The sequence below is a fragment of the Podarcis vaucheri genome, assembly GCF_965113315.1.
Source record: "Podarcis vaucheri genome assembly, chromosome: 5".
NCBI classification, from domain to species: domain Eukaryota; kingdom Metazoa; phylum Chordata; class Lepidosauria; order Squamata; family Lacertidae; genus Podarcis; species Podarcis vaucheri.
The window spans coordinates 52,608,196-52,621,038 of record NC_138763.1 but is presented as its reverse complement, the minus strand read 5'-3'; the positions used below and the strand labels follow the sequence as shown (position 1 = coordinate 52,621,038).

At 44.3% G+C, this 12,843-nt stretch overlaps 1 protein-coding gene across 2 annotated transcripts in view; it reads right to left on the bottom strand.

Annotated features, from left to right (window-relative positions):
• Positions 1 to 12,843, bottom strand: part of TRUB1 (TruB pseudouridine synthase family member 1) — a 40,340-nt gene that overhangs the window by 21,891 nt on the left and 5,606 nt on the right. The window contains exons 1-3 of one of the 2 annotated variants that reach the window (XM_082222707.1): positions 6,182 to 6,512; positions 1,995 to 2,090; positions 163 to 218 (exon numbers count right to left, since the gene is read on the bottom strand). In XM_082222707.1, coding sequence (XP_082078833.1) covers positions 163 to 218; positions 1,995 to 2,090; positions 6,182 to 6,326 — 297 coding nt within the window. In that variant the 5' untranslated portion in view covers positions 6,327 to 6,512. Of the gene's footprint in view, positions 1 to 162; positions 219 to 1,994; positions 2,091 to 6,181; positions 6,513 to 12,843 lie in introns of those variants that run through there. The other variant, XM_082222708.1, reaches the window with a different exon arrangement.

Below are 12,843 nucleotides of genomic sequence, written 5' to 3'. Positions count from 1 at the left end.
TTTTAGACAGACTTGTTTTGTCAAAGCAATTTAAAGATCAGTGTGATTCCCAGTCTTTGCTATCTGAAAATAGTGTCTGCCCTCACCTCCCTATTCATAGTTAGTTTATTCACTTAAGGTGGAAAACATACAGAAAACATGAAGTACCCCATTTTCCCTTACCTTAGAACCTGCCAGCAAGCTGCTCAGCATTTTAGTTCCTTTTCCAATGCCAACCACTGTTAACAAAGAGAAACATTACTTCAACAACTGCCCCTGTCACCTCTGTATTCACTACTGCTGTCTGTAAAACATCATGCCAGTAACAAATATTATTTCACACAATTCTGACACTTTCCATTAACAGGGTCAATCGATTGAAAACGATGACAGAAGAAATTTTAGGAGTGGGAAAAATACTCTGGTGCTTTTCATTTTTCCAGTATGTCAGGGTGGGGTGGGGTATGGTGCATCAAGAAGCAATGCACATAAGTGCAATGTATTACTAAAAGGACCATCAATCTACATTGGAGTCCTTCCGAACTATTTTAAAGTGTCTGCAGTATTTATGACTAAGCAGTACTCATTTCTCCAACGTCAGTGGCTTAAAAAAGGAATGCCAGCGAAGACAAAATATGGTAATTCAGTTTATTTGCCCAGTTTACAATAACAGAAAAAAGGACCTGCTTTATTTCTATTACAGTGGTGCCTCGCAAGACGAAATTAATTCGTTCCGCAAGTTTTTTCTTCTTGCGAGTTTTTCGTCTTGCGAAGCACGGTTTCCCATAGGAATGCATTGAAAATCAATTAATGCGTTCCTAGGGAAACCGCCTTCAGACCAGGTCCGGGGACAGTCTGTCCCCCGACCTCTTCTGAAGGCTGGGGGAGGGGAACAAGGGCTTTTCTTCCCACCGCCAGCCTTCAGAAGGCTGTTCTGAAGGCTGGCGGTGGGAAGAAAAGCCCTTCTTCCCACCTCCCGCCCCGCAAGCTCCAGGGACAGGAGGGCTTTGCTGCCGACCGCCAGCATTTTAAAAGCCCCTGCTGTCCCGGGGCGATTTTAAAATGCTGGCGGGCGGGAGCAAAGTCTCTGCTGTCCCGGGGAGATTTTAAAATGCTGGGGGTCGGGAGCGAAGCGTTCGCTGCCGACCCCCAGCATTTTAAAATCTCTCCGGGACAGCAGAGAAGACTTCTCTGCTGTCCCGGGGAGATTTTAAAATGCTGGCGGGCGGGAGCGAAGCGTTCGCTGCCGACCCCCAGCATTTTAAGATTGCCTGGGGCAGCGGAGAAGTCTCCGCTGTCCCGGGAAGGCAGGCGGGGGGGGGGGGAGCAAAGACTTTTGCCCCCCGCCGGCCTTCAGAAGAGGTCCAGGACCTCTTCTGAAGGCCAGCTGTGGGCGAAAGTCTTTGCTCCCGACCGCCAGCAATTTAAAACAGGTCCCCGGAGATTTCCCTATGGGCTTTCGTCTTGCGAAGCAAGCCCATAGGGAAATTCGTCTTGCGAAGTGCCTCCAAAACAGAAAACCCTTTCGTCTTGCGGGTTTTCCGTCTTGCGAGGCATTCGTCTTGCGGGGTACCACTGTATTGTTGTTTTAAGCTGTTTTTAATGTTGCATAATGTTGCAACCCACCTTGGGAACTTAAAAGCTGGCTTCACATGTAATGCTAGGCCTTAAAGTATGCTTTTGTACTGGGCACAAGCTGCAGGCTGGTGTACTCAGTCCAAGCACTTCTGCTTTGGAGTGAACAGGTAAACAAACCACAGCTGGACTAGCTTAGTATGATGGCAGAACCTCAGAAAATATAACATAAAAACCATAAAATCAATGGACATCATAAAATGGCAGTCCAGGAGCAGAGAACCAGCTATTTAAACGAGCCATCTGCACAGGACTGAAGAAAAAGTACATCTAAATTTCACATGGAAAAGCTGCTAATGTGGCAGACAAGTTATCTTCAGTGGGAGAGAGTTCTCTAGGGACATTGCAAATAAATAAATGACTGCTAATATGCAAATTACCTAACACTCCTGCAGCACTGCTATCCAGAATCCCACCATGTCCAATCTTTAACATTTGATTCCTCTTCCTTCTACTAGGCATTGGCATACCGGTTTCTGAAAAAATAAGATCCCAAAGGATAAAAAGCTTCATAGAACTTCATAAAAATAACAAACAAGGCACCTAAATCTGCCATTCACATTGAAAGGTACCAAAGTGGCACAACTAATTTAATGGAAACAGTTTAATCCCAAGGAGGGAGGAAAATTGTGAATCAGAATCCTAGGATTTGTCGTATCATAAAACGAATAGCATATCTAGAGCATGTTCTCATATCTACCATAAGCTGGCATCAGATAATTAATAATTTTAATAGTTAACAGACAGGGTGCATTATTTTCCCCAACAACGTACAAGAAGCATCACATTTACTGATTTGTTACAGTAATAAAACCATAACTAGCAACAGTCACAGAATTTTTCCAATGTTGTCAACAGTGCACAGCAGTCTCTCAATATGTTTCCCACATTTAATTACATATAATGGCTTGGATCCAGCAGACTACATGCACAACCAAGTCCCTTGCTGGCTATGTAAAGAAACGATATGAGATTGCACGCTGTTCTGTAGATAACACTGTGAAAGCCCTGCCTGCACTTGCATTCCCAGCTACAAGGTTGCGTGCAGATGGCAATGTGGTGCTCAAGTCAGGGGATGCAGTAGCTAACCCAGTTTCCTCCAACCTGGTACCCTCCAGCTGTTTTGGATCACAGCTCCTATTGGCCACTGCCAGCATAGTACTGTAATTGTAGTTCAGAACACCAGGAGGGTACCAAGCTGGGAAAGGTGGATCTGAAGCAGATCTACAGGTGCAAAACCCAGGTACAAACCTTAACCAAGTCCCTGTGCGTGGGTTTTTTTAATTGCTGTGTGTTTAAAACCCTGCTCCAAATGCACTGGAAGAAAGGCAAAATACAGAGGCCACCTATACTGACATTCCACTGGCTCTTGTTTACACAAGCATTTTCCTGATCCCATGACCTGGATCTCCTTTTATATGATACTGTTTTGTTGTGTATTTTAATCTTGTTTTTAAATTGGTTTTTGTGTATTTGGCTTTTATAATTTGTAAACCACTTAGCAACCCGCTTGGCCATTAAGCAGCATAAAGGTAAAGGGACCCCTGACCATTAGGTCCAGTCATGACCGACTCTGGGATTGCAGCACTCATCTCGCTTTATTGGCCGAGGGAGCCGGCGTACAGCTTCCAGGTCATGTGGCCAGCATGACTAAGCCGCTTCTGGCGAACCAGAGCAGCGCACGGAAACGCCATTTACCTTCCCGCCGGAACGGTACCTATTTATCTACTTGCACTTTGACGTGCTTTTGAACTGCTAGGTTGGCAGGGGATTAAGCAGTATATTATCCAATAAAATAATCACAACAAAAACCGATGCATCTGAAATTGAATAAGTGAAATTGAATTTGTGCTTTAGTAATGAATACTTCATAGAAGCCAATAATAAACTGCTGTTAACTATTACCTGCTATTGGTCTATTTTTTATTTCCTACAAACCGAGGGTGAGCACATGCTTACCATCCCCATTTAAATCAATGGGCTCAGTACATGCAAAAAAACTTAGTGCTCAGAAATGGTGGTAAATCCAGAAACAAAGCTAGATTGCAAATAATTCATAAATTTTGCCAAAATATGTTGGTAACTTTCTCTTTCCAGCAAGGCAACTAATATGACTAGTAGTGTGTTTATGTGGCCATGTCCCTACAAAAACTGGCTTCTCATTGGAGAACACTTACACAGCATCCACTATTTGGATATTTTAGGACATATCTAAGCTCTCGCCTTTCCCTCAACAGGAACATCCAAATAAAAGTTATTCACCTTACATACTCATGCAAAGATACAAATGGTCCCAACTCTAGAACCCCCAAATTCAGCTCCAAATTAGGCATGTTGACAATATTAAAAAAAACCTCAGAAGCTACACAATCATTTGGTTAGAAAAGAAGGTTTAGGATGCTTTTTTAAAGGCATGCCACAGATACGTAACTCCTTTCTGCATCTTGGGTTAATTGCAGCAAGAGAACCATATCAGCACTCTTGACATAAATGTGAAGTGAGAAATGCTATCCATCAAGTCAGACTTCCATGGATTATGCTGGAAGATCAGATAAAGTGTGGAAACATTTGTTCTTTGCACCTGTTTGCAAAGACAATGGAACCCACAGAATTTGGGCCCAAGTCCGAGGCCCCACATCGCTATGGACAAGATAGGTGGGAAACAGGTAGGTATCAGTACAACACCCAGCATGATCGTTTTTTCTAGTGCTCCATACGTCAGTCCTCTTGTTTGAGGCTGGTTACTGACTGCATCATGGGAGGAGCAAAGAGGTGGCAGGCCAAAGCCAACCAGAACTTGAACATGCTCAGCAAACACACTGGTATGCCAGCAGGATCAGACCAGCATTTGGTGTACTCCACACTGTGTCCTGGTGTGTTCCCTCGCCTCCAGTTCCACACCATCAAAGAACCCCTACAAAAAAAGCTTTTAGTTTTTCCCCAGGAGGTAGTGTTGAGAATGGCAGATAGACGGCAGGAGGGGAGACCAAATGTGATGGGCAGATCACTGCCCCCGCCAACAGCTGTGGGGTGGGAATCAAAGACCATTGTTCTTTTGAAAGTTATCAATGACAAAAAAACAACAACAACAAACCACTGGGTTTTCCTTTGAAGGGATGCCATAGTTACTCTGGAAAATCTGTATTACAGATGTGGCAGAAAAAGAAATGAAAAATCCACCATCGCAATCTGTTATCGTGAAAATGAAAATACATGCACAAACACCATTTAGAAGAGCTTAAGACAGAAGTGGATGAAAGAGATTAAGACAGGAAACTACATATTATCAGGGTCTTTCTTTGTAATTATCTGGGTTGCCAAGCTGTTGCTACTACTGCTATTATTATTATTATTATTATTATTATTATTATTATTATTATACCAGTGTAGGAATGAAGCAGTTGTAAAGAATGCAATTAGGTGGATGGAGGTGGGGAGCGGGCAAGAAATGAGCACTACCTGAAGGGAAGCAATACCCACTGTCCAATGCCTAAAATGACCAAAGTGCACCACTGTGAATAGAAAACAGTGCCAGATTTAGGTTTGATGAGGCCCTAAGCTACTGAAGGTAATGGGGCCCTTTACATGTCCAGCTGTCCTTTGTCAACAACAAATTGTCACTGTTTTTTGCGTTGAATATATGCTATATGGTAATTTATGGACCTAATAGGTATCTAAAACCATTTGCACATGTTGCCATGCAACCAGTCCATGCAGAATGTAGGCATCCTACATATAGAAATGAGCAAACCAGGGATATTTTAGGGAGCAGGCTAGCAGGTGGGGCCCATTACTTACATCATAGGAGCCTATACAACACAAAACACTGTTGCTGTATGTAGGTTTTATTTATTTGTTCTTTATCTTATATTTTGGAAATGTACATCCAGGGGTCTTTTGTCCTTTAAATTTTTGGGGGGGCCCTAAGCTATATCTTGTTTAGCTTACACATAAATCCGGCGCTGAGGAAATAATGAAAAAAAGGGTTGTGCAGCATTCAGGGTCTCCGAGTCAACTAAACTCCACTACTTCCTCACACGCCTTAGGCAGGCATAGGCAAACTTGGCCCTCCGGATGTTCTGGGACTACAGGAGTACCTCTGGTTAAGATCTTAATTCGTTCTGGAGGTCTGTTCTTAACCTGAGGTACCACTTTAACTAATGGGGCCTCCTGCTGCCGCCGCGCAATTTCTGTTCTCACCCTGAAAAAAAGTCCTTAACCAGAGGTACAATTTCTGGGTTAGCGGAGTCTGTAACCTGAAGCGTCTGTAACCTGAGGTACCACTGTACAACTCCCATCATCCCTAGCTGACAGGACCAGTGGTCAGGGATGATGGGAGTTGTAGTCCCAAAACATCTGGAGGGCCGAGTTTGCCTATGCCTGCCTTAGGACCTGCCTAGATGAGGAACCTGAGGCCTTCCAGATGTTGCTCCGCAACCTGTCGGCCGCCGTGCAGGCTGCTGAGTTGAGAAGAGCCTGGTCGTCTCGGGAGGGCTGCAGGCTCCCCACCTCTGGCCCAGACTCTCCCTCCTTCCCTGGACTTTCTGCTCTCCCCCTTCAGTGGTACCTGCCAGCAGCTTCTCCCTAAGCCGGTTTAGCACAGCGGCTGAGGTGCATCCCTTGGCCTTATACACGGGGAAGAGCCCGCTAAAAGACAGCAGCTGAGCGGCAGCTGCTTTGCCCCGGACGGCCTCCACCACCGTCCCAGACATGGGCGAGAGCACAGTGGGGAAGCCCGGCCGCCTCACTGCGTCCCAAGTCCCGGCGCCGTTTTTCTGCCCACGTGGGTCGACGGGAGGAGGAGCGGCAGGCAAGCAAGCAACGGCCACCGCGGGGCAAAACGGCGAAGAGAAACGGCCACTTCCTCGCCCGCAAACTGTAAGGCCGAAGAGCACTCTGGGAACTGTAGTCCTCGGGTTGGTTTCGCCGAGGGACTCGGAAGCAGGGGCTTGTGGGACTTGTAGTTTAACTATGTCTTTTTCCCCTGCTGCTATTATAGCAGGGTTTAGAAAACAACCCACAGCCGATGTTGGTTGTTCTTATTATTACCGACAACTGTACACACTGACGGTAACAGTGTGGCTTGAAAGTAGAAGAGAGTAATCTTCTGCTCTAACGTCTGCCCAGAAATAAGTTCCATTGTGTTCATTGGTGTGCGCGCGATGCTGGCTGGGGCTGATGTGGGTGGTGCCCCAAAAGATCTGGGGCGGGAATCAGGCTGGGGGAGGCTGGTCCAAGCTTTTGTAGATTAGAGTCTACATGAGGATATGCATTTATTAGGGCATAGCTCATCAGATACACGAAGGGTTATACCCTGATAAATGCAGGGTGAGGTGCATCTGGTGAGTTTACTTTTGGTGCTTCTGTACAGATAACAACTCAAACGTATTGATTTTCATAATACACTTCATGCAGAGTCAGGAGAAGGCTGTTCTTCTAGTACATACCACTTTATTTCACCCAAGAGGGAGGGGGCAGAAACAGCTTGTACATGATATTACAGTTTCGAGTCATTTTTCACCTCCTGGGCAGCTTGTTTCCTCCAATATCACATTTGTGTGCAATATTTACACATGGCATTGCATCTCCCACTCAACCAAGACATGTGCACAGTTCATACTCTATCACCCAAGAGAATTTCTTCAGAGACAATATATCGCTCTGAGCAAAAAGGTGCTGCTGCTTTCTGATAAATTGGCTTGGAAAGCTACTGCTTCTTCCTTTTTCTTACCCATCACTTGGACAGTCATTGCACCTTCCCTACATGACTTAAAAGAATTATATGACACTGACCAGTTGTTCAGTCCATTAATCTTAACTGCCTCTGTAGCACCCTATAAAGAATTCCTACTGGAGGCTCCCCCTCACTCTGGTCATAGTACAGTGGTAAAGTATCTCAAGGCTTTGCAGGGCAAAGAATGTACCGGGACGCTTGTATATATTATGAAATCTTAAATGATTAAACAATCCTATAAGATCCAGTGTGGTGTAGTGGTTAAGAGCGGTAGTCACGTAATCTGGGAAACCGGGTTCGTGTCTCCGCTCCTCCACATGCAGCTGCTGGGTGACCTTGGGCCAGTCACACTTCTGTGAAGTCTCTCAGCCCCACTCACCTCACAGAGTGTTTGTTGTGGGGGAGGAAGGGAAAGGAGAATGTTAGCCACTTTGAGACTCCTTAGGGTAGTGATAAAGCGGGATATCAAATCCAAACTCTCCTTCTTCTTCTTCTTCTACAGTGATTCGTTTCCTTCAACTACTGTGCAAAATGCATCATTCAGGATCCTAGACTACTTTCAGGCGTCAGATTAAACCCCATGGATTTGAAAACTTGGTAATCATCATGGAATAAATGTGATACCTGTACAGAAAGACATCTGCTACAGCAATATTGTCATTATCAAATATCTGGATCCTGAGAATGCCCTGCTTTTTATTAACTCAAGACCTTACTTTGGTGCTGGGAGAAAAAAGGAAGGGAGAAGCAGCATTGTAGAAGCAGACATAGGCTGTGTATACACTCCTGTTTACTCTGTATCCAGTCTGCTCCCATCACCAGTTTGGGAAGTGGTACACACATGATGTTAGCCACAATTTTATTTCTATCCAATGTTGCTTATGAGATACTACATTCTGATGTGTTTTTCCTTAGTTAAGATATGGACTGAAAGAAAAAAAATGACTAGGCTGCATTTTAAGCTGGTAATGTGGGCTACTCTCTTAGACGAATGTACCACACAGGGTTGTTTGAGGGAGCCAAGGGTGCTGCTTTAAGCTCTGTGGAGCAGGGGTCAGCAATCTTTTTCAGCAGGGTGCCGGTTCACTGTCCCTCAGACTTTGTGGGGCCCCCGGCTATATTGGGGGGGGGGGAATAAATGAATTCCTATGCCCCACAAATAACCAGAGATGAATTTTAAATTAAAGCACACATTCTACTCATGTGAAAACACGGATTCCTGGACCGTCTGCAGGCTGGGTTTAGAAGGCAATTGGGCTGGATCCAGCCCCCGGGCCTTAGTTTGCCTACCCATGCTGTAGATGTGGTACTGGTGAGGGGTATGGCCTGTGGAGAGAGTCCAAATAGAAAGACCTAGAGTAGGGGTACCCAAACTGTGGTCCACAAGCTTCATTCAGGTGGTCCACAGCACTGAATCCCAGAATTGTTGGAAGATGACCCTTGGGGTCCCTACAAGTCTATGATTCCTTGGCTAATCAATGAAATAAATAGATGATAGATAGATAGATAGATAGATAGATAGATAGATAGATAGATAGATAGAACTGTGAACCAAACAGGTCATTTATCCACAACAGTGTCCAGAGGAGAAATTACCACTGGGAGGAGCACAGAGAGAAAAAACTCCATGGGGCACCTGTAGCAGCAAAACTAATGCCTTCATCTGCCCCACCTGCAATAAAGCATGTCTGTCCTGTATTGGTCTCTTCAGCAACAGCAGGCACTGTAACTCTCCAATGGTTTGATTTCCCTCCAACGGCACACTCTTCCAAGACAGATGTATGCCAACAACCATCACCACCACTATGACCTGTATAAGTTAATGGCAATATTAACTTTTTATCTGCTAAGAAGGTGGCTGGTAAAGTAATCTGATAACATTATTCAGTATTTTATGCTATTACTGACTTCCACACAGAAGGGAACTCCATTATAAATTAAGTAAGCTAGCATTATTTATAGCCCACTGACCTGTTCAGGTTGCTTGTAGTGCTGAATAGAGAATGTTATTTCTAAGCAGGTGTCTTTCACTTTTTGCTACCTGTGGTTGGAATTTGGGTTCCTCTAAAGTGTTGCTAATGGGCCACAGCTGCAAAGGAAAATGACTCTGGATTGCAATTTATTTACTAAAGACACGTTAATGGAAATCTGTGAGTGCACATTAATGTTAAATGACTCATTTGTGTGGCTTCAGCTGTATTTTCCATTCTGGAATTGAATAATTCTAGGAAGAAAAGTTACATCTCCCCATCACAAGTAGAAAGGCAGAATAAAGGATAATACCATGTAGAAGTATTTTAATATTTCTGATTTTTATAAGCAGATAATGCACCAACAGGGCAAGTCTGTCAATATCACACTATATCTTCAATATCACACTATATCTTCAATATCAGTTCCATTTTATAGATCAGAAAAAGAGAGAGAGACCTGGTGACTTGTTCCTTCTTTCTCACGAATGACTATATCTTCAAGGCAGTGGAGGTATTGCATCAGAGTTTTCCTTCTCCTAGATGGGCTACCTTCCCAGGTTGACGAGTTCATCTGCCCTTCATTTCCCTCTATAGCACGTGCAGTACCCACCTTCTTGATTGTTGGACCCACTATTGGTCTCATCTGCTCAATCTTCCAGAGCCTGTCTTTGCATGCAAGAAAGTCCCTAACTCACTGAGTTCTTAAGAACTTAGAAATATGCAGGAGGACGACAACAATATTGTGTCTATATGTAAGCAAATTTCTCTTGTATTTTTTAATGATACTTCAAACCACTGTGTTTTGGGAGGTCATTAAGTTACTCTACTCCTGACGTCCCTCTGTTAGTCCTCACTCTAATGCAGCATGTTTTCTCTCTCTCTCAAGGCTTCCTAGTGAAACATTAATGAGAAACTCATGCACAGCCATACAATTTGTCTGATTAGGTCATTCATGTTTAATATGCTTGCTGCTCACAGTTCTTCCCAACACCAGGTATTGGATAGAGTTGTATTTCATCATCAAAATACCCTTTACGCTGAGATCTAAATGATTAATTACTTTGACTAATGGTACTTTGGCACCAGACTTTCCTGACCACTTCTGAGTGTAATCTGCACACGTTACAATTTCTACTTACAAATAAGAAGCTCTGCCCATTATGCTCGATGGCAGAAATGTGCAGCCTTTCAATGAATCAGGATGCAAGCTCACAGAGGTGGCCACCACAGGCTTGGCACCAAAATGAGGCATTCAACATATGCATTCAAGCCTAGAGATGCAAGAACAGTGAAGCAAAGAGCTCACATCTGCTGCAATAGCCAAAAGTAGTCAAGCAAGGAGACGGCCTGTTCCAGTGGTTTCCAAGCATCTGGTTGATAATTGAATTGCACCTCGTGAGGAATCTTTATACTCAATGCCAGTGATGGAACCTGGGACCTTTGCATGTCAAGCACGTGCTCTACCACTGAGCCATCACCATTCCCCAAGGCTGATTGGTGCTATCAGTACTTTTAACAAACTGGGACTACATACCTTCCGCCCCAGCAGCTGGTTGAGGGAGGATTGAGCACATGATCCATCATCCAGTCAGGGATACTCATGTGGAAGTTTGCTCTTGGCTTGTTCTTGGTTACAGCTCAGGGTGAGGAGAGAGCTTAATCACAGGTCCCAGTTTGGATGACATGCTGGACCAAACTTTGGCTTAGCTTAACACAACATGGCAGCAAAATGGACTGGGCGGGAGCAAAGTGGCTCCAAGCTTGCTGTCTCGCTAAGCCAAGGTTGGTTCTTTGGCCACCCGAGATGCTTATCAAGCTACAAAAACATGGAAAACAAACCAAACTTTGAAGAAACAAGCCATAGTTTGTTTAAGCAGCTGTATGACAACTCATGGTTAACTTGTAGTTTGTTAAACCGCAGCCTAAATAAATCATGGTTTAACGTTTCATGTGACACAGGGTACCAAGAATAACATTACTGCCTGCCTTCTTTAATGTCTGTAAATTGCTTTGTTAATGGCTGTTATTAGTATCTGAACAAACAAAACAGCAATGGTGCTGCGTCTAATAAATACACAAACCTTCATCTTCTGGAATAAAAACATGCTATCTCCATTGAGGTTTTGGCACTATCCTTGTCCCCAATATCTTTTGAATTACTTCAGGTCTTTATCTGCATTTCCGTTCTTCTTGAATGTGCTTCACAGACAAATGCACGATCAGAAATGCATTTATTACTAAACTAGCTAGCAAAGTTAACAGTCCAGTCTCTCATATGTCCTATCCCTGGAACACTTATAAGGACAGCTTGAACCCTGCAAAACTAATCCAGATAAAGGGACACTTTGGGAAAAGGACACCCAATCAAAATCTCCTAGATGAGAGCCAACTAACAGATGGTAAGAACTGAATGTCCTGGAAAAATACCTTCATGGACATAGTGGCGAGTGCATCAGGTTGATAGCCTGCCAAGCACAAGGCCCAGATGAACAAGCTGCAAGAAGCTTATGGTGAAACAGGATCCTGTTATAAAAGAAATTGATATAATGGGAAAAGGTCACACAGACGAAGTCCTACATATGGACAACAAATGACATAATCTTGTTTATCCCTGCATTAACAATTTGAACAATGGTCACACCCCCCCAAAATGATCAATGCATTTCATAATTAGTTTTGACTGTCTTTATTATTGAATGGGCCAAGTGCACTTGGCTCATGACCATTCAGAACATTCAGCAACATGCAGTGAAGAAGCTCAGGATCTAAGCACCATGTCAGGCTTCAGTATTGCTCAAAGTGATGTACAAGAGGCCCTACGAGAGCCAGTGTGGTGTAGTGGTTAAGAGCAGTAGTCTCGTAATCTGGGGAACCGGGTTCGCATCTCTGCTCCTCCACATGCAGCTGCTGGGTGACCTTGGGCCGGTCACACTTCTTTGAAGTCTCTCAGCCCCACTCACCTCACAGAGTGTTTGTTGTGGGGGAGGAAGGGAAAGGAGAATGTTAGCCGCTTTGAGACTCCTGAAGGGGAGTGAAAGGCGGGATATCAAATCCAAACTCTTCTTCTTCTTCTTCTGCCAACCTTCTTCTTCTTCTTCACCCTTTTTGTTTTCCGAAACAGGTATCATTGTTGTGTGGAACAGATAATCTGTTTCTTTCCAGGGATCTGTTCTCAACAATAATGTTAGTGTAGAAATAAAAATCTATTTGTTTACTGCAAATGTAGTTTACACTCAGCTAGTAACAAAATCAAAAGATTGGTAAGTCTCCTTTTAAGATAAAACACATGCTAAGTGAAGGAAAGGGACGCGGGTGGCGCTGTGGGTAAAAGCCTCAGCGCCTAGGGCTTGCCGATCGAAAGGTCGGCGGTTCGAATCCCCGCGGCGGGGTGCGCTCCCGCTGCTCGGTCCCAGCGCCTGCCAACCTAGCAGTTCGAAAGCACCCTCGGGTGCAAGTAGATAAATAGGTACCGCTTACCAGCGGGAAGGTAAACGGCGTTCCGTGTGCTGCGCTGGCTCGCCA